Here is a 22,297-nt window from a genome sequence, read left to right as displayed (position 1 = left end):
TGCTGCTCCAGAGTCTCACAATACCATCAAAGTTATGTATTATCAATTATGATCTTTTCATTTTTTTCTCACTGTCTTAGGCTTATGATACAAGAATTAAATGCTCTAGTATACTGATTCTTAACTCCTAAGTGGCATTCCTCATTGAATGGTCTAGTGGTCATGAATGTGCCCAATCTCATCATAACAGAAGAAGATGGCTCTTAAAGGACACTAGTATTTTTTGTAATACAACTTAGGGAGAGACTGAAGCACTGCTTGCACTCCCACTTTCAGGCACCATTCGACTTCGAGATGTGTTGGAGTAGTCTTCTATTTAACCACGAATACAGGATGCCAGAGATCCCAAGCTGGATACGGGCAAGAGAAGAAGTGAGAAGGGAAATAATTCAAACCTCAAGAGTAGGATTTGCTGTTCTTAGTAGCAACTTTCAACCAGACCATAATTTGTGTAAAGGTAAACATGAGAAATTAAGTTTCTAAATCCTCTATCCTCTCCAAATATAAGGAAGAAGAACTGCAGTTAAGAAAATAGTCTGCATCACGTTTGTTACTTCCATGCAAGTACCACATAAGGACTGGAAAAATACAACAGTTCCATATTGGAGATCAAGGAACAGATGGCCAACTGAATACATAAAGGAAGAGGGAGTAGTAGAAGGGTGCAGGGAACAACATTTTCATGAGCCATCCAGTAATCATGGGTTATATAGCAATGAGGTGTTATTTGAAGAGTAGACTCAAGGGCTCTTTTCTGAAGTGTAGAACGGAATGTCCTACTGCTCGAACAGCCATGTCTTGAGAAGTTTCCTGAAGGTAAGGAGGTCTTTGGTCTGGCGCAGGTGGGTGGGAAAAGTGTTCCATGTTTTGGCAGCAAGGTGTGAAAATTATCTACTGCTGGTTGTAGTTCTGCTGACACGTGGGACGGTTGCAAGTGCGAGGTCAGCGGAGCAGAGAGATGCAGGGTCGGGTTGTAGAAGGTGAGTCGTTTGTTGAGGTATTCTGGTCTGGTGTTGTACAGTGCTTTGTGAGCGTGGGAGAGGAGTTTGAAGGTGATTCTCTTGTTGACTGGGAGCCAGTGCAGATTTTTTAGTTGGTCTGTGATGTGGCAGTGGTGAGGGATGTCCAGGATTAGGCATGCGGAGGCATTCTGGAAGCGTTGCAACCTCTTCTGGAGTTTGGCTGTGGGCATTGCCGTAGTCCAGTTTGCTGCTTACGAGGGCTTGGGTGACAGTTCTTCTGGTGTCGGTGGGTATCCATTTGTAGATCTTTCGGAGCATGCGGAGGGTGCTGAAGCAGGAGGAGGAGATGGTGTTGATTTGCTGGGGCATGGATAGTGAGGGGTCCAAAATGAATCCGAGGTTGCATGCGTGGTCGGTGGGAGTCGGAGCGGTTCTGAGAGTGGCAGGCCAGCAGGAGTCATCCCATGCAGAGGGGGTGGAGCCGAAGATAAGGACTTCCATCTTGTCCGAATTGAGTTTGAGGCAGCTGCTCTTCATCCATTCAGCTATGGCCTTCATTCCTTCGTGGAGGTAGGTCTTGGCGGAGTCCTTGGTGAGGGAGAGGATCAGCTGGGTGTCGTCGGCGTATGGGATGTTGATATTGCTGCCTGAAAGCTGGACACACAAGGAACTCTGCAGCAGGTGCCTTTAAATCTTAAGTTATTTCTCAAAACAGCACTCCCCCCTGATGTGAATGCCCCCCCCCCATCCAGGTCAGCACCCAGTGCGCCTGCACCGGTCGCACTGCCCTAAAGCTAGTCCTTAGAAGACTTAGCCTCTAGGATGGAATGCATGGGTGAGGAATGCATCCATCAAAGTCTCCACCAAAGGCAGGTTAAAATCATCAAGGAAGTTGTTTACAGAGCTGCTGGAAGTTGTGATGAGGATAGACTTCTCTGTGCTGATGCTGGGTTGTAACCTAGTGTTTAATAATGAAGGTGGAATGTAGTGGTCTGAATGACATGAGAATAGTTCAAAGGCGCAAGTTTCATTTTTTGCGGTTATCGTTAGGGGATGACAAATTGCCACATCATGGTTGTGTCACCCTGTGAAATTGTTGGATACTGATTTGTTGCAGGACCAAGATACTGGAGGTGTCAACCAGGTTTCTATAGTTCACTTGGTTTCAGGATTACATTCAGTAATGAGGCTGGCAATGCCAGCTCTACTGGACCTGTTCAATGAGGTGCAGCTTGAGACTTGTGGCACAGAGAGCAATCAAACCCACAACGGGGTGATATCCATAACACCAAGGGTGTATCAATGACAGAAACAAACAAGTGATTATGAAATACTTTTATGAGCTAAAAGGCAAAAACAGGAAGGTTGCTCTTGTCTTCCTTTAGCAAAGGATGATTAATCGCTGGTATGCCCAGAAAATGTGGCTGACCTTTCAAACAATCGATGCACATATGGTCTCTCAGTTAGGCAAACTTCACGGCTGCGTCTCACAAATATAAACTTAGATCTCCAGCATGAAATTCTGCATTTTTCTGAAAAAGGAGGCTGTTTGACCCCCTGCCCCAAAAACAAAAGATGTCAGAAGGAAGAAATGAGAAGCTCAGCCTCAAATCAGTAGGACTAAAACAGAAACAGAGAGAGCTGGGCAAGCCTCAACCTAGAGGATCTTTGATTCAGATGCTAAATGTTTCAATGCAAACCACCTACAAACACCAGATTCCCGGGTTACCTTTTTTTATTATTTAGTTTTTTTAAGTTTTTTTAAAAAAAATCTGAAAGCTGTCCAGGGAAGTAACTATTAAGTGTTTCTTTTGGAGAGGTTCTTTTCACCTAAGTACCTCTTGAATGAATGCATTCTGCATCCAACAGCCAGACACATGATCCTATGGTTGAAGTAGAAAATAGCTTGCATATTCATCAACTTGGAAGATGGGTAGGCACAAAATCCGGGACTTGATCTCTGAAAATGACTGAAGATTGGTCGTCCCTCCACATACTCCAAAGGGACCCCTTTTCAAGGAATTAGGGTCATTAGCGAATTGAGTACTGTTCTAATATAGGAAATGTAAGTTTTTCAAGAACAATTTCTGCTTTTGCACAGAGGTGGAAGTTCACATACTTTTTCATCAATGTAGGTATTCCACCCGTAAAGAAAATTAGGTTGTTATTGGTGGGTCCTGATCGATTGCCATAGATCCTTAGGGACGTTAAAGGCATGAAACATGCTAACCAAGTCTTTGACCAAAAATTCCTATGACTAATTACAAATTATTAATTACTTAGGATACTAAAGGGAACATTATTTCCAGCACATTCTGTTCTGTTTTTATTCCTAATATAGAGTCTAGAAAAAAAAAAACATGAATAATAGGACTCTATAGTTAATTTTATTCACTTTCCACCAATCTTCCCAGAGAATTGTCAGAGTTTTTCGACATTGGAGGCTTTCACGTTGCATAGCTGCAAACCTGATTGGAGACAAAAGGATCTCCGGCAAAGAGTTCCTGTGAGGGGCTCACTGGGCATTGCAGCGTCACCTCAAAGAGGATCGTGGCCCAATGATGAAGCATGCCACCCTTGGTCGGGTAAAAGCTTGTGCTCCATTGAGCTAATGCTTCCAGTGACCTAGTTGGATCCAGATATTTAATATATTATCTAGGACCCTTTACGGCACAGCACGCTTTAAAACGGTCTCAAAAAATGAGATGTCGCCTTTTGAGAGATTTTGAAATGCTGTACATAAGGAGATGTATAAATACTAGAATTTCCATTACACATGAGAAAAATAAGCATTTTAGCAATGGTGTTTATTGGTACAGATCTGTCCCCTGTAGTCTAATACCTCAGGTTCAACATTACTATGCCTAAAGCAATTCCCAAGATAATTTACTTCTGTCTTGAAATGACTAGGAACTGCACAAATATGCAATTCAGGTTTCTTACCAGATAATAAACACAATTTGCTTTCTTTATAAACTGTAAAATACCTGCCTACTAAAAGTCTATTGAAATTCCATGTGGTAATACACATGTCACTCATAAGCATGGCATAAATGAATAAGAGCCTAATCTATTACTTCATGCTTCACCCACTCTATTCCTGTTCTTCAGAGAGGACCGGCAGCAGGCTGGGGTAAAAATCATGGTAAAGATTCTCATGGGTGTTTGAAGGGGAATGTATGTATAAGAGTAAAAAGCCTCACCTGGTAGTATCAACAGCTAATAATTAAATATGGAATCCAATTTTGAATTTTTGCAGTCACATCACTTAACACCTGTCAATGTATTTAGATCAGAACCTCATTTTTCTTACCACAGCAACATGTCCCAAGTTGTACCAAACATCTGCAGTTTCCTCCTCATTTTCTGACAAGGATAAAGCCCGTTCAAAAGACGAAAGAGTCAAATCGTACTGCTGGGCATAAAAGCAGCAGAGGCCAAGATTGTTATAGAGCTGGCAGTTATAAACACCCATTTGAAGGAGACGCCTAAAAAGGAAATACAGAAACACAATTAACTTTACTTAGGGATCTTATGTTAACTACTAATGTTGATTTTCTAGAACAGATTTAAGACAATTCCACAGACAAACATCCCATAGCAACACTTACAATACATACAAAAAAGTTTGGATAAATGCACAAAAAAAAATGTAGATTCCAAATTGAATACTAATAGTAAAGAGCTAAAATGTAGTAAATTGGAAAACTGACACTCTCAAATATACAGCAAAAGATCATAATGCAACAAATGATATGTGTTTTAAAAAGGGGGTTTATTTAGAACTTTATACAAACTTTATGCTTTAATATAAAGCGATACAGAGTTGGTATGCCTTGGTTTTTTGTTTTGTTTTTTAAACTAAAAAGCAGAGTTTTTCGGTAATTCGAAGAACAAAAATTAAGGGCAAGTAGTCTGTGTTCACTTAATTAGTTTACCTCATTTACTTACATAACTCAATACTTTACCAACTAGGGCAAGTTGTGAAGTCGGGAGGGTATCTCAGCAAGGTATTAGTCTAAATGTACTGCTCAGAACCAATAATATATTATTTGCTTTAAAAAGGATGCTCTGTGTCCTTCAGTCTGCTTTTTGGTTTTATTTCAATCAGCAAACATGGTTGATAGTGTGTTGAGGAACTGTAAATAGCTGAACAGTGATACTCCTTTTTGATATTATTAAAGTATGTTGTAGAGTTAAATGATACAAATAGTTTTACATTCTGTATATTTTTGGACTGTGGTCTTTATTTTTGATTTGACATGTCTGAAAAAAGAACAATTAGCAGTAAGCAATATGGTAATTCAGAACATATGTTTCTTAGGCACAGAAAGATACATTTAGTAGCAGCAGTAATGTTTTAAAAATGCCAGAATAATGAATGGCTTGACTGGGAATGGAGTAGGATGCAGATCGTTCGATATTCGGCTTCCTGTGAGCCCTACAGCTTCCTACAGCTCATCTGCGAGGCCCAATCAACGCCAGGTGGTGCTGGGATGGTTGAAAAGAGAGGCTTGTGCCTGCTGCGACCAACAGACCACTCTTAACTTCTGACTGCTGCGAGGCAGCTGCCCTTTTCTCCGCCTTGGGAAGGAAGTGGGAGGAGCACACTGGGCCCCCCCCCCCATCTGGAAAACTACTGCCAGTGTTGTTAAGTTCTTCCCTCAGCAAAAATGATTCCCCTTTTCCTTGTACCCACGTTGGTTGCCGTGGTGTCCTCACTCCCAGTGGCTCTTGCAGAGCCTGTTCTTGGAACTAGCTTCTTCAGGTTTAACTGCCACTCAAGATGGTGGCCGCAAATCTTTGTGAGGTCAGCGCTCTAGTGTTTTTACCTTAGTCTCGTGCTGAAGCTTCCCTCCAGCTGTTTCTCTCCGGGAGCTGTGCACTTCAACTGTAATCCTGAGGAGAATGAGCAGTGTTCCTGAGGCGTTTCGTTTCATAGAGAATTCTTCCAGTTTTGAGTAATTAATTATTTTTCTTGTTACGGTGTGCACATCTGCTACTTTTTCCCTTTTAGAGAAGCTGAATTTCTTCCTTCTTCCAACAACTGGCTATCTGCTTTCTGAGGAGAATTTGTTTTGGCTTAACAGAACTTCAAGCAACTGCAGTAAGGAATGCTTTTGTATGATTTCCAGACTTGCCAATATATATATATATGTACATATATATTCAAAAACTCTTTGCCTTGCATACTTGCCAGTCTTAGAGACAAACCTCAGTGCTCAGACTAATTCCTAGAGTCTGTGATTGAGAAAACTAAACATTGAGAAGGAGTTTTTGTTTCCTGTAAAAGACATTAGTAGATTGTATATTTGTGAACCTTTGAACTGTTCGCCAGAGAACCTTGGATACCTCTGACTCCTGGAGAAAAGAAGATATTAAGTTAACATTGTTCTCTTAGAGAGAGGCTAGTCTCTCAAAAGATCCAGGTCCTTCCTTCACAGAAATCCCAATAAGTAGAAAGGTACAGGTTACAGAAGCACACACTGAATATCCTATCTTCAAGTGGGAAACACAGGCTGGATCTGGAGGCGGTCTCTCTTTTTCTATTGCCATTTACCTTTCCCCCTAGCGGATGCAGAGTTCAGATAATCAGTAAAGTCTGAGCCGCATCTGTTGGAGGGAGTTGGGTAAAAGACATCTGCTCCTGTGGAAGTCTGATTTAATGGGCAATTTCCTGACAGACTGAAGTGCCTAAAAAATACTTATTTCCACCCGAGCAGAATGGCTGAAGGTTTAGATTTTAACGCCTTGGCGGCACTTATGGACGAAATGCAAAAAAAGTTAAACCTTGTCCTAGATGAAAATAAAAAACTTGAGAGAGGGAATAGAAAGATCCCATGTTGAGACCCACCAGCTCATGGACAAATTAAATAACTTCACATCTGGGAATGCCGCTGGGACTAGTGGGGTTTCAGGTAAAACCTTCCCTTTCTCTACCTCAGAAATATCCACACAAGTCATTCATTCCATCTCCCTTATCATTCCCCTAGCCCCACCTGAACCTTTTAGTGGAGATCCTTACAAGGCACAGATATTTTTAACCCAGGTCTCCTTACACTTCCTTTGTTGACCCGTTATTATTATTATTTTTTTAAACATAGGATCAGTCAAAAACAGCGTTCATTTTGTCTTATTTGAGTGGAGATGCGGCTTCATGGTCCATGCCTTTGGTGTCACGAAATGACCATATATTATATGATTTTGAAGTTTTTAAAACCAAATTACTTCGAATTTTTGACCGCAGAACAATTTCCCAAGCCACAGATAACGAATTACTAGACTCAAAAGAAGGAAATTGGGCTTTGATCTCTTATCTGGGCCAATTCAACAAATTAACTGTAGAGACTGGTTGGCCCGAAAGCAAAAGGGCTGTGTTTTTTTTCCCTAGGTTTACGAGAAGAACTAAAAGATGAGCTAACCCAGATTCCAGATCGACCTACTGATGTGTCAAAATTAATTGATCTAGGGCCAGATGTAGGAAAGGATTTGCGAGTCGCAAACGGCAAAAACTTCCGTTTGCGAGTCGCAAATCGCATTTTCCTATGCAGAAATGCACTCTGCGAGTCGGGACCGACTCGCAAAATGCATTACAGAATCGCAAATAGGAAGGGGTGTTCCCTTCCTATTTGCGATTCCTAGTGGTATGCAATACCATTTGCGACCGCATATGCTGCCGCAAATGGTGTCGCAGTTACCATCCACTTCAAGTGGATGGTAACCCACTCGCAAATTGGAAGGGGTCCCCATGGGACCCCTTCCTCTTTGTGAATGGACCCCAAATTATTTTTTCAGGGCAGGTAGTGGTCCAAGGGACTACTACCTGCCCTGAAAAAATACCGAAACTAAAGGTTTCGGATTTTTTTTAAGTGCAGCTCGTTTTCCTTAAAGGAAAACGGGCTACACTTACAAAAAAAAAAAAAAAAAATGCTTTATTTAAAAGCAGTCACAAACATGGAGGTCTGCTGACTACAGCAGGCCTCCATGTTTGCAAGTGCCCATAGTCGGTATGGGGCCGCAATTTGCGACCCACCTCATTAATATTAATGAGGTGGGTCTTTGCGACCCCGTACCGACTGTCTGAGACACCGTTCTGCATACCAATTTGCGAGTTGCAAATTGCGAGTCGGAAGGACTCGCAATTTGCAACTCGCAAATTGGATTTTTGCTACATCTGGCCCCTAGTCTTACAGATTGATCAGCGTCTGTTTGAAAGAAAAGCTGAACGCAAGAGAGAATTTCATCCTATCCCACTGCGCTTCGACAGGAGTAAAGTGGAAAGTATCATGACCTTCGAAAGACACTCTTCGGAAGAGCCAATGCAAATCGGCAGTGTTAGAGGTTCCCTGTCTAATGAGGAAAAGGACAAGCGAAGATCTAAGAATCTATGGCCCTCATTACAACATTGGCGGTAAAAGCCGCTTACCGCCATGCAGAAGACCGCCAACACACCGCAGCGGCCGCGGAATTCCGCCACAGCTATTATGACCCACAGCTCGGAATCCGCCAAAATCTAGACACCCACACAAGTCCTCCACACCAAAGGTCAGTGATAAACTGGCGAAAACAAAACCTCCACCGTCACGCCAACAGAAATACGCCCACAGTATCATGACACACGAATCCACGTGGAAGTCTTTCAACCGCAGTATTCCATTGGCGGTACACACCACTGCGCTCAAAATACACACACTCTTACAAAACACAGCCTCATTGGACAATTCCAAATACACACACCTGATGCACAAACACACACCACTCCCACACATCCAATACAATATAAAACACCCACCCACATCACCCACAAACCCCTACGACCACAATTACAGAGAAAAGGTCAGAGAGAGACACCACAAACAACTACCAAGCATCCACAGGCACACAATACCATCACCCACAGAACTTCCACGCACCTCACACAACACACAACTAAATATCACCTCACTTATCACTATACACCCCACCCCACACATCACCCACACCACCCCATGGCACGGCAAAGACACCCCAGGTTCTCTGAGGAGGAGCTCAGGGTCATGGTGGAGGAAATCGTCCGTGTAGAGCCACAGCTATTCGGATCACAGGTGCAGCACACCTCCATAGCTAGGAAGATGGAGCTATGGCGAAGAATAGTGGACAGGGTCAACGCAGTGGGACAGCACCCAAGAAATCGGGATGACATCAGGAAGAGGTGGAACGACCTACGGGGGAAGGTGCGTTCCATGGTCTCAAGACACCACCTTGCGGTTCGGCGGACTGGCGGCGGACCCCCCCCCCCCCCAACTAACAACATGGGAGGAGCAAGTCTTGCCGATTCTGCATCCTGAGGGCCTCGCAGGAGTAGATGGAGAAATGGACTCTGGTAAGTCAAAGCTTTACTATTACATCCCCCACCCTTCCTGCATGCCATCACATACCCCCACCTTCACCCTCATCACTCCTACTCCTCACAAATGTCCCACTATCACAACCCACCCATCCCAACACCAAGCCCTGCATGCAACAATAAAGCATGGACACCCATCACCAAAGCATGGCCACTGCACATACCCATACACCCCCCTAAACCACCATCACACAAGGTCCCACACAGGAATACAAGCACTGGGGTACACGGTCACCCACCTATTGCACACCATGGCACACACAGATGTAATAAACATCCTTTTATATCCCTGTAGGACCCCTACCCAACGTCACCGGACAGGAGGGTCCACACATGTCCACACCACCAACAGAAGAGGCCCACACTGATGACAGCAGCTCTGTCCAACTGGATCTAGATGACCAGCCCGGCCCATCGGGGACCTCGGGACACAGTCACAGGCCACTACAGACCTTCCCCCCTCTGGAAACACCAGCACAGCACCCACCCACTGGGCCCATACCTCCGTCCCCAGGACACGTCAAGCAGCAGTGTGTCCACCACTACAGCGAACCCAGGCTAACCCACCACCCCAACAACAACAGGGACCTGGGGGCAGTGGTAGTGGGCACACGGTCCAGGGGACAGAGGCCCAGGAACACAGGGGAACAGGGAGGGCTGCTGTGCGACAGGGGGAGGACAGGCAAGGGAACCCACTCTCCATGAGGCCCTCTCCTCCATCATGGGAGCCTACCACCACTCCCAGGAGATGATGGCAACGGAACTGGTCAAGTTTCAGGAGACCCAGCGCCTGCAGGAGGAACAGTATTTGGGCTTCAGGGAGGAACTCAGAACCATCAATTCCACCCTGGGCACTATCGAAGGGGTGCTGAAGGAAGTACTCAACACCAGGAGGGACACTGTGGCACAACAAGGGGCCCCTGACACTAGCATGGACGATGAACGGCCCACCACCTCCGCCGGCGCTAGTGGACAGGAGGCACCGCCACAGGACCACCACACCAGCACCCCACCCCCTGCAGAGGGAGAACCACCCAGCAAACGGTCCCTGAGATCCAGGACAAAGACAGAGAACGATGCCAAGACCCCCGCCAAGAAATGAGACCACCCTGAATGTCATCCTTCTGTCCCACTTTGTCACCCTGTCCATCCTCAAACTGCCCCAGCTCCACTTCCTATGCCCAATTGGGCAATGCACCTGTGAGACTAATAGACTGGACTCTGCCATCGACATTCCTCCACCATCACCCCTCACCATTTTACAACCCCCTCCAATATTGAGCACTTAAATAAACACCCTTGAAGCACAAAACAATCTGGAGTCAGTCTGTGATTTCAAAATAGTGTATTAGCAATTACAGTGACAAAATGCTCTTTCAATTGTAATGTCAACATACCTATGTCACACAGCTCTAGTCCATGAGGAAACAAAGCAGATGTCACACTGTGGGACCATCCTCCTGCAGAAAAGGCATCTGTCGTCGCAAAGCTAAGTTGTGAAGCATACAGCTGGCTATGATGATCTGGCACACCTTCTTTGGTGAGTAGAATAGGGATCCACCTGTCATATGGAGGCACCTGAACATGGCCTTCAGGAGGCCGAAGGTCCGCTCTATAATCTGCAGAGTTCGCCCATGGGCCTCATTGTAGCATTCCTCTGCCCTTGTCCTGGGATTCCTCACTGGGGTCAGTAGCCATGACAAGTTGGGGTAACCAGAGTCACCTGCAAATGGCGAGGGACAACTGTTAGACACACACTAACCTGTAGGGATATCCCCAGACCCATACAACCGTTCCCAATGACTTGCTTCCAGGTGCTCACCCAATAGCCACACACGGTGCCTCTGGAGTTGACCCATCACATAAGGGATGCTGCTATTCCGCAGGATGTAGGCGTCATGCACTGAGCCAGGGAACTTGGCATTAACATGGGAGATGTACTGGTCTGCCAAACACACAATCTGCACATTCATAGAATGATAACTCTTCCGGTTTCTGTACACCTGTTCACTCCTGTGGGGGGGGTACCAAAGCCACATGGGTCCCATCAATGGCACCTATGATGTTGGGAATATGTCCCAGGGCATAGAAATCACCTTTCACTGTAGGCAAATCCTCCACCTGAAGGAAAACGATTTAGCTCCGCATGTGTTTCAGCAGGGCAGACAACACTCTGGACAACACGATGGAAAACATAGGCTGGGACATCCCTGGCCACTGATGTTTGAAATGACCCACTTGCAAGGAAATGGAGTAATGACAGCACCTGCACTTGAGGGGGATTCCTGTGGGATAGCGGATAGCCGACATCAGGTCTAGCTTCAGCTGGGCACACAGTTCCTGGTTTGTGGCACGGTCAAGCCTGTAGGTGATGATCACATGTCTTTCCTCCATTGTCGACAGTTCCACCAGCGGTCTGTACACTGGAGGATGCCACCATCTCCTCACATGTCCCAGCGGACGGTGCCTATGAAGGCCAACAGCGAGCACAGAGTCAACCAACTCAGAGGTACGTTCCCACAGCTTACACAGAACACGAATCATAATCAGAAAAGTGGCCTGTGTGTGTGTTGAGGCTAGGCCTAGGTATGTGTGACGCAGTAAAAAATTAAGCCATGTGGGCCCCTGAAATGGCAGCTGCCTGACCTGTAAATTGGGACAATGGGATGTGAGGTAACTGCGCTAGCGTTGTACACCGTCGCGGTAGGTGGTCGAAGACCGCGGCGCAATGCTGCATTGGTTAACATTGGACCCTATGGGTCCCAGGAGCCAATGACGATGTATGCCGGCGGTGACGGTACGCACCGCTGCGGACGTGACCGCCATTTTCTATCTGTTCAATCACTTGATACCTGATCTTTGACAGGAGAGGACCTACACTGCAAGTGCTGCTGTGACCTCGGTCTGGAAGAGACAATGGCTCGAGTGTCTGGGGAAAGGGCCCCTGCCTTCACATCGGAGGAGTTGGAGAAACTCGTGGATGGGGTCCTCCCCCAGTACACGCTACTCTACGGTCCTCCAGATAAACAGGTAAGTACATTGGGAGCATGCCGTATGGGCAATGCCTGTGTGGAGAGGGGTTGATGAAAGATTGGGGGGGGGGGGGGAGATTGAGGCGTGCATGAAACTACGATGCGTGCATGTGCCACATGGCAAGGGTAGGGATTGGGGCCAAGGACTGTGATGGTGCATTTGGTAATAACTTTTCTTTTCCCCCTGTACAATTCATGTAGGTCAGCGCCCACCAGAAAAAAGATATTTGGCGTGCCATCACCAAGGACGTCTGGACCCTGGGTGTCTACCACAGACGGAGCACCCACTGCCGTAAGAGATGGGAGGACATTTGCCGCTGGAGCAAGAAGATGGCGGAGGCCCAGCTGGGGATGGCCTCCCAACGTGGGAGGGGTGCCCGTCGCACCATGACCCCCCTGATGTTCAGGATCCTGGCGGTGGCGTGCCTGGAGTTGGATGGGCGCTTGGGGGCATCACAGCAGCCACAAGGGGGTGAGTACACTCTCATCCTGCTAATTTTGCGCACAGTGGAGGTGTTTGGGTGGGGAGGTGGGCTGTGGGTTTCCCTAGGTCAGGGCGAGTTTAGTAGGCAAGGTCCCTCCGTAAGGCAGGCCATGTGGCACCCCACCCCACCTGTGTACAGTGCCAAGTACACCTAGTCATGCTCCTGTGTCATCCATGTGTGCAGATGTCGTCCATAGCCTTGTAGGTCATGTCCCAGAGATTGAACAGTGGAGCCCAAGTGCGCGGCGTAGTGCAGGGGGCTTCTGTGTCTGTTGTGTCCGCCAATGGTAGCGGTAATGCATGCACTCAACATGTTTTTCTTCTTTCGTCCCCCCCTTTTTGTGGTCTCCCTGTTCTTGTGTGCATTAGCATCATCAGGCGGAGAAGCAGTGGCACCGGAGCAGGAGGGAGCTGCATCCCACATAGCCCTAGAGGGCGACACTACGGACTCGGAGTTCACCAGTGGGACGGAGGGCGAGGGGAGCTCTATGGCGGGGACAGGAGCTGACACCAGTGACACAGACTCGTCCCCTGATGGGAGCTCCCTTGTGGTGGTGGCAACATCTGTGCCACCCGCATCTACAGGTACAGCCGCCACCCCCCCTACCAGCACCGCCTTCCCAGCAGGCCCTAAGTCTTTGCCCCGTGCCCGCTCACCCAGGAGGGTGGGCATCACCTTCGCCCCAGGCACCTCAGGCCCTGCCCCAGTCACCCCTGCTGCCCCTGCCCTCAGTGAGGGGGCCATTGACCTCCTCAGGTCCCTCACTGTTGGGCAGTCTACCATTTTGAATGCCATCCAGGGTGTAGAAAGGCAGGTGCAACAAACAAATGCATCCCTGGAAGGCATTCATTCTGGTCAGGCGGCCCTTCAGCGAGCTTTTCAGACTCTGGCCTCAGCACTGATGGCAGCCATTGTCCCTGTGTCTAGCCTCCCCCTCCAACTTCCTCCACCCAGACCCAATCCCCTCTACCTCAGCCTATCCCAAGCACACCTTCAGACCAGCATGCACACACGTCAACACACAAGGGAAGCTCAGGCAAACATAAGCACCACACATCCCACAGGCACTAACTCAGGCATCACACACATGCAGACACACCAACATCCACTGCCTCCACTGTGTCCCCCTCCTCCTAGTCAACCTCCTTCACCCAAAGTCACCAAATGAACACCTCCTACAACCACAACCTCTTCCTCCACTCCCAAACCCCCTCCTTCTACCCTTCCCAGTGTCTACCAAAAACGTTTCCTGTCCAACCTTGACCTCTTTCCCACACCTCCCACACCCCGTCCGTCTCCTAGGGCCCGACTCTCCAGGTCCCAACCTAGCACTTCAGCCACAACATCTCCGGGACCAGTGGTGCCTGTAGTCACCAGAATCTGGAGTGCACCAGCCAGCACAGACAGTCCCCCACCTGTGAAGCATCAAAAGTTGGCCAGTGCACAGCGGGAGAGGGGGAAGACTCCAGCCACCAAAGCCGCTCCCAGGGGTCCAGGTGGGAGTGTGGAGTCAGCTACTACACCTTCCAAGGTGGGGAAGGGCCACAATAAAGTCAGCAGGTCTGGGAAGAGCAGCACGGCGGAGAAGACCGCCATCATCCCCGCTGCCCAAGAGGCCACCGCCAGCACCCCTGCTGCCCAAGAGGCCACTGCCAGCACCCCTGCTGCCCAAGAGGCCACCGCCACCAGCCCCGCTGGGCCAGGGAGGACTGCCAGCACCAGCCCCGCTGGGCCAGACACGACTGCCAGCACCAGCCCCGCTGGGCCAGGCACGACCGCCAGCACCAGCCGCGCTGGGCCAGAGAGGACCGCCAGCATCAGCCCCGCTTTGCCAGAGAGGACCGCCAGCATCAGCCCCGCTGGGCCAGACACGACCGCCAGCCCCGTTGGGCCAGAGAGGACTGCCAGCACCGCTGGGCCAGAGAGGACCGCAGCACCAGCCCCGCTGGGCCAGACATGACCGCTGGCACCAGCCCCGCTGGGCCAGAGAGGACCGCCAGCAGCTGAGTCACTTCAAAGGACCCCGCCGCCACAAGCACCGCTGGACAGGGCACTGCCGCCACAAGCACCGCTGAACAGGGCACTGCCGCCACAAGCACCGCTGGCCCATGAGAGCCAAGGGCACTGACGCTACTGAGTCTGTCACGAGCAGGATGAAGTACTCTGGGCACCAAGCCCCCTCCAGAACCAGTGGAGATTTACATCCACTACCTCTGTCCTTGGCAGGATGAAGCACTCTGGGCACCAAGCCCCCTCCAGAACCAGTGGAGACTGTCATCCACTTGAGAGATTGCGGCTTTGCACTGCCCAGGAGAAAGCAGTGGGCAAACCACCCATTGTAGAGACTTGAGACTGTGGCTTTGCACTCCCCAGGATGGAACAGTGGGCAAACCACCCACTGTAGAGACTTGAGAGACTGTGGCTTTGCACTCCCCAGGATGGACCAGTGGGCAAACCACCCAGTGTAGAGACTTGAGAGACTGTGGCTTTGCACTCCCCAGGATACAGCAGTGGGCAACCCAACCACTGTACAGACTTGAGAGACTGTGGCTTTTCACTCTCCTCAGGATGGAACAGTGGGCAAACTACCCATTGTAGAGACTTGAGAGACTGTGGCTTTGCACTCCCCAAGATCGAACAGTCGGCATGTGGCCCCCTCGTGGATTTGGCATCGTGCACTCAACCGGCTGAGGTGCCCCCCCCTTTCCCTCCCCCTGAGGTGCCTGTTTTATTGCTATCTGATGCCTCTGCAGTGTTCTCTCCGTCATGGTCGGGGATCTTGTGTGGGCCTCGCCCATACCGTGTGGGCCCAGTGTTCCACGGACTTCAATGGAGCACTACCTGGACTACTATTCTTGGTGTATATTTTGTTTATAGTGTATATGTATATTTTTGTGTACTGGATTTTAATATATTACAATGGTTACACTAATTTTCTTTGGTCTTTGCATTCTTCTGGGGGGGTTTCGGGGTGTAACTGTAATGTATCATGCTGCATTAGTGTGTGTGTTGTCGTGGGTGAGGGTGGGGGTTTTGCGTGTGTGTGTCCCTGTTTCTTTCCTTCCCCTGTGTCGTAGGTGCAGTACTCACTGTGGTCTTCGCCGCCGGCGTTCGTGCTCCTGGTAGAGGAGCAAGAAGATAAGGGCTGGCAGGATCTGCAGCTCTAGTTCCATGGCGTCCGGATTCCTCGTGGGGTGTGTAGAGGTGAGCGTTTTCTCTTTGAAGTCCTGTTTCTGCCGTGTTTTTGTCCGCAGTAAATCCGCCCCGGAAAAGGTGGTGGATTGGTAGGTTATGATACTGTGGGCGGTACTTTGTCCTCCGCCTGTCTGTTGGCGGTGACCGCCACACTGTTTGTTTGTACCGCCGTGGCGGTCGGAGTGTTAAAGTGGCTGTCTTTGTTGGAGGTTTCCGCCACGGTCGTAATTCCAATTTTTTTTACCGCCGCTTTAACACCATCCGCCAGGGTTGTAATGACCACCTATGTCTCCATTGTGGGTTGTCTGGGCATTTTGTAAGACAATGCCCAAAGAAGCCTAAACAAGATAATTCAGGAAAAGAGAAAATTCATTCTACTAAGAGAGTAACCCTGGTTGACTCACAACACCAACCAGCCCCTGAATCCCAATTAGTGGCAAACACCTTACAGTCTGCTTCCTCTCATCTAACCATCTCCTTTGACCTCACCTTCAGAGAAAAGTAGCTGCAGGAGGTTTCAGTGATGATTGACTCAGGAGCTACGGGAAAATTCTGCCACATCCAGTATGCCACAAAAATGGGAATACATTTTGTCAAAAAAAGAATCTCAGAGCCTGTTTGTGCGGTGGATGGAACAAACCTGTCTTCAGGCCCTATCACAGATGAAACTGAACCTTTAGTACTGAAAGATTATTTAGGACACCATGAAAAGATATCTTTCAATCTCACAGATGCTCCTCAATTTCAGCTGATCTTAGGCTTACTGAGCACAACCCTGAAATTAATTGGGAAAAGAGGACTGTCCAATTAAATTCAAGCTACAGTCTGAAACATTGTTATGGTCCTCAAGAGATAAGTAGTGCACCATCTCCCTCTCAAGTTTTATCTACTAAATCCAATGTGGATTGTGCTCTGGAAAAGGTTGTCATTCCTCCAGAATATAAGATTTGTCTGCAGTGTTTGACCAAGCAGGGGCAGAGAAGCTACCTCCCCACAGATCTTATGATTGCAGGATCGAACTTGAGCCAGGTGCGTATCTACCTTGCAGTAGAATCTATGCCCTTACTGAAAAGGAGAACAAGTTCCTAAAAGAATATTAGGAAAAATATCTGGCAAACTGTTTTATTCATCCCTCGTAATCCCCAGTCTCTCCCCCACCCCCTTTTTTCGTCCCAAAGAAGAAGAATGATGTGAAGTTGGAAAAGTGTGTCTTTCATGCGAAGGAAGTAGAGTTCTTGGGATTCCTCTTATCAGAAAATGGAGTTTCCATGGATCCTGCTAAAATTCAAACAATCCTGGATTGGCCTTCTCCTAAAACAGTGAAGGAGGTGAAAGTGTTTTCTAAAAAGGTAGTCACCATTACAAAAGTTTGAGAAAAGGAGTACCCTTCGATTGGTCAACTGATGCTGAAGAATCTTCGAGTTCCTCAAAAGAGCCTTTACGACAGCCCCGATCCTTCTCCATCCTAACCCTGAGAAGCCATTTTTTGTGGAAGCTGACGTCTCCGGCAAAGCAATTGGTAGTGTATTGTCTCAGAGGCACAAGGAAACTGGTCAACTTCACCCAGTGGCATTACGATCCAGGAAATTAACTCCTCCTGAATGAAACTATCCAATTGCTGCCAAAGACCTATTGGCAGTGAAGGATGACTTCAGGAATGGCGGCATTATTTATTAGGGGCTGAAGATTGAATAATATGCCTAGAGCTGGAAAGGTGAAAAGATTCCAATTATTCCAGCAGATAAGTTTGTTTGTACCTTACAATTTTCCGAAACAAAAAGGAAGGTTCGAGAATCCATGTCTGACCAAGAAAATTCAGATTGGGGCAACGAAAAGGAAGGAAGAAAGGTTCTAGAAAATCTACCATTTGTTGAAAATGCTTTATATTTGGCAACTCGTGAGCTGCAAGAACTAGCGCTACAAGCTTGTCATGATGATTCTTTAGCTGCCTGTAAAGGTATTTTGAAGACTACAGAATTAATTAAGAGGTATTTCTGTGGTCTGCCATGATCCCTCATATAAGACAATACGTTCAAACCTGTGATAAATGCATTCGAGGAAAGACAACACAACTAGCTCCTGAAGGTGAGCCTCAGCCTCTTCCCATTGCACCATATCCCTGGCACACCATTACTATGGATTTGATTGTAGATTTATCTTCAAGTCAAGGTTTTGACACAATCCTAGTTTTTGTGGACAACTTTTCTAAAATGAGTCATTGCATCCCTCTGAAGAAGGTTCCTAGAGCCTCTCAGTTAGCACAGTTATTTTCACAGCACATAGTGAGAGCTCATGGCATTCCGATGGTTGTAATCTCAGATCGAGGTCCCCAATTTCTTTCCCAATTCTGGAGGGCCTTTATGAAACAACTTGGAATAGGCTAATGTTATTCTACTAGTTATCATCCGGAAATGGATGGACAGACAGAAAGAGTTAGCCAGGAGATAGAGCAGTACCTACGCTTATATCTTCTGAACCAAGATAATGATTGGCCAGATTTTATTTGGACAGCAGAATATGCGTACAACAATGCTATTCGGAAGGAGAACGGATGGAGGTGGGGGAAAACATGGCTGCCACGTAGGTAGCGTGCTGCGGGACGTCCGCACTGGGCCAGCTGGGAGAGCTCATACAGGGCCGCATTTAAGCAGAAGGAGATGGAATGGATCGTTAGAAATAAAAATACCTCGCGCTGGTGCGGCGGTGGATCCATGGAGGGGGAAGCCCAGCCTCTAAGCGCGAGCAGCTGCAAAGCTCCTACACGGAGGGGAGGCGGCCTCAAGGATTTCGTTCCGAGGCAGAAGGAAGATCAGCAGTGGTAGCGCCAGCAAAAGCAGCACTGGTATCACAGGTGGTGCAGGGTACTTGGGGGGAGCGACCGGAGGTGCAAGGGGAAGGTAACTTGTCTTCTCCTTGCACTGCGGGACAATTTGTGTCTCTTGTTAGTGAAAGGAACTGTGTTATGTATGGTCATAAGGGGTTGAGGGGAAATAAAAGGGAAGGTGAGGTGAGTGTGACAAAGAGGTCTGGACTCACCTACTCCCTGAGGAGTAGTAGAAGGTCCAATGGGACTAAAGGAAATTTGGGCTCTGGTGAATTAGAATCCCTCAGCAACCACTACAAAGCGCAGAAAGACCAAGCCAGAGTTAGTAGAAGAGGGGGTAGGGGGAAGGATAAGCCTTCTGCTAAAACTGGGAGTGAATGAGATAGGAGCCTCAAGATTACCACCTCATTAAAAACATACTTTAGGATTCTGCCCTCAAGTATGGAGAATTCAGACTCAGCATAGCAAATTGCGCATACTGAAAAAGGAGCCCCGGGAGCAGGTACAAGTAAAGAGGGCAGGCAAGATCTGCAGATCGAGTGCAGCCCTAATAGGTTTCATCCATTGGGGGGTACAGAGAGTATGGCAGTAAATGAGAAACAAATGGAGGGCTGCGGACCTCCGTGGCGCTCCTCGCTGGATGGTTTTGCAAGTGAAGGACTGGGCAGGGAAGTACATACTTTGGAAATGGAGAAGGTGGATCAGGGTCCGAGGCTGGAGGGCGATACTGAAGAGGCAAAATGACAGAATCAAGGCTCTTGGACCAGGAGTCCATCACCTCAGATCCCTATTGGGGCAGCTTCAAGTTTTGAGGATGGGCACCAGTGTGATTTAGCAGAGGAAGAACTTTCCAACTATCCCATTGCAAAATTTTTAAAAGCTCTGTCCCTGGAGGTCAAGGGTGGTCTTGAGACGTTGATTAACAACCAAAAGGAGATAAGGAGCCTGTGCGAGACCCTCGGGGTGAAAATTGATGACCTCGCAGGAAGGACTGCCACCCTCGAGGAACAGGTGGGAGAACTGAAGTCTGCGATGGAAGTAAATAAGGTTGAAATCCAGAAGTTGAAATCTAATGAAGAGAGTGTTCTATCTAAACTCAAGTCTTTGGAGAATGACCAAAGAAGGTGTAATTTGAGGCTTTTAAGAGTCCCAGAGGGCATGGAAGGGACCGATTTGAAAGGGTTGGTAATGCGGTTAATTAAGCAGGGTGTGCAGATTGAAGACACAACAGAAGACATTGCAAGAGATATCCAAAGGGTGCATAGGGACCCCTATAGGAAAACTTCAAATAGAGATAAACCCAGGAAAATATTGGTTAGTTTTCACACGTACGCAATTAAGGAGCGCATTCTGGCAGAAGCTCTGAAGCAGAAGGCGCTAGCAGTGGAAAGAGTTAGGTTTGAAATCAGGTCTGATTTGTCGAGCGTAAACCTAAATAGACAATGGGAGCTGGGAAAAAGGATGGAGACTTTGAAAGAATTGGGGGCTACCGCCCAGTTGAACTTCCCAGCTTCTTTGAGAGTTATTGTTAAGAATAAAATGTGTAACTTTAAGGATTAGAGGGAGGTGGATGATCTGATTAAGACATTAAGTAAGGCTGGCTAGCATGATTGGAGGCTGGGGCGAGTCCTTTTTCTTTTTTTTTTTGTTGCAAATAATGGACCAGTGGCGGACTCCCCGGGGTGAGATTATCGCTGGTTAAAGAGATAAAATGGGTTTTCCCAGGGAGTTAGGGGTAGGGGAGAGGGTTGAAGAGGGGGTGAGAAGTGGAGATGGAGGGTGTGAACACTGGGTGGGGGAGCAAAAGGGGAAAAATAAAAAATAAAAAGAATGTCCTCATCCAGCAGAGTACTGGCAGAACACGGGGGGTCTACCAGCGGCAATTAAAGCAGAATACGGATGGCGGGGTAAATGAGTTAAAACTCCTATCTTGGAATGTCAACGGTTTAAGAGTAAGGAACAGGCAGAAAAGACTGATGCAGTATTTAAGAGACACTCAGGCAAATGTTTTAATCTTGCAAGAGACGCACCTGTCTAATGAGAAAGTGTACTGAGTTATTTTCCTCATGTACATGGCTTCAGCAGTTTTTAAGTACTATGCAGGCTGGTGGAGTAAGGGAGTGGCTATATTAGTTACAGATCACCCCAATATCTCCTTTCAGTGCGGGCCAGTGGATAAGGCAGGTAGATGGGCAATTGGGAGGCAGATGGTGTTTGAGTATGCATTTACTCTGGTAGGATATTATGGACCGAACAGAGATGACCCCTCACCTTTGTTGGATCTCTTCCATCATGTGTTGCAATACCCTGACCCAATAATATGGATGGGAGACTTTAGTGTGGTGTTGAATTATAATTTAGATAGATCTTCTGGTAGTAGGGCAAGAACTAATGAAAAAATGCGATCCAAAGTATTAGCTATGATGTCCCAGTTAGGGCTGCACGACATTTGGAGGGAGAAGATGGGACAAAAACATGAGGCACACACAATAATAAAAAATATAGACATCAGTCCAGGATAGACTATGCCTTAGGAGATGGAAGATTGAGGGATAAGGTCGAAGAGGTGGTACATGTCGCGGCCCACATGTAGGACAGCAGTAAGCATGAATATCCGACTGCGGACAAGGGATATCCAGAGTAGGTGGACACTGGATAGGAGCCTATTGTTAGATGAGAAGTTAGTGGCAAATTTAAGAATAGATGTAGAAGATTTTTTTTAGCATCAACTCTGGATCATCACCACCAGCCGTAGTTTGGGATGCGTTTAAGGCTTTCCAGAGAGGTAGATTGATAAGAGCATCCTCCATCGGAAGGAAGGCCTAAAAGGAGAGATCATGCGTCTAGAACACCGGTTACATCAAGTAGAGCAAGAGATAATGGCCCTAGATTATAGAGGTGAGGACTTTAAAAAACAGAATAGGCTCCGTCAAGATCTAAGGCAGGAATTGGTAGCCGTAGTGGATTAGCGGATAAAAGCAAGATTTGAGGCTAATAGGATTGCGCATTTTGAATATGGGGAAAATTGTGGGAAACTATTAGCTTGGAAAATAAGGGCAAATCACTTTAGAAATAAGGTGGTAGAATGTATGTAAGAACCCAGGGGAGATCTGTAGAAGTAGGGGGAAGACTGAAGAAGCTATTCAGGACTATTATAAGGAGCTATATTTAGAGACATTGGTGGTGTCTCCAGAAACAGTGAAGGGTTGGATAAAAGACCTTGACCTGCCGAGCCTGGAGGAAGAAGATAATAAAGTTTTGAATGGGCAGATAGGGCAGGTCAAAATAGAGCGAGCTATACAGTCCAGTCGGCTAAGTTAGGAGAGGCGGCAGGCCCAGATGGCCTACCCTTTGAAATATATAAAGCACTAGGAGGAGGTATCCTTAAGTACTTTGAGGGTTTATGTAATAAC

At 47.4% G+C, this 22,297-nt stretch overlaps 1 protein-coding gene across 2 annotated transcripts in view; it reads right to left on the bottom strand.

Moving 5' to 3' along the window:
- TTC8 (tetratricopeptide repeat domain 8) overlaps positions 1-22,297 on the bottom strand; it is a 296,727-nt gene that overhangs the window by 61,441 nt on the left and 212,989 nt on the right. For both annotated transcript variants that reach the window (XM_069208150.1, XM_069208149.1), the window contains one exon: positions 4,276-4,450. In XM_069208150.1, coding sequence (XP_069064251.1) covers positions 4,276-4,450 — 175 coding nt within the window. The remainder of the gene's footprint in view (positions 1-4,275; positions 4,451-22,297) is intronic.

The sequence above is a fragment of the Pleurodeles waltl genome, chromosome 9 (assembly GCF_031143425.1).
Source record: "Pleurodeles waltl isolate 20211129_DDA chromosome 9, aPleWal1.hap1.20221129, whole genome shotgun sequence".
Taxonomy (NCBI): domain Eukaryota; kingdom Metazoa; phylum Chordata; class Amphibia; order Caudata; family Salamandridae; genus Pleurodeles; species Pleurodeles waltl.
Note: the sequence above shows the minus strand (reverse complement) of the source record. Positions and strands in the feature narration are given on the sequence as shown.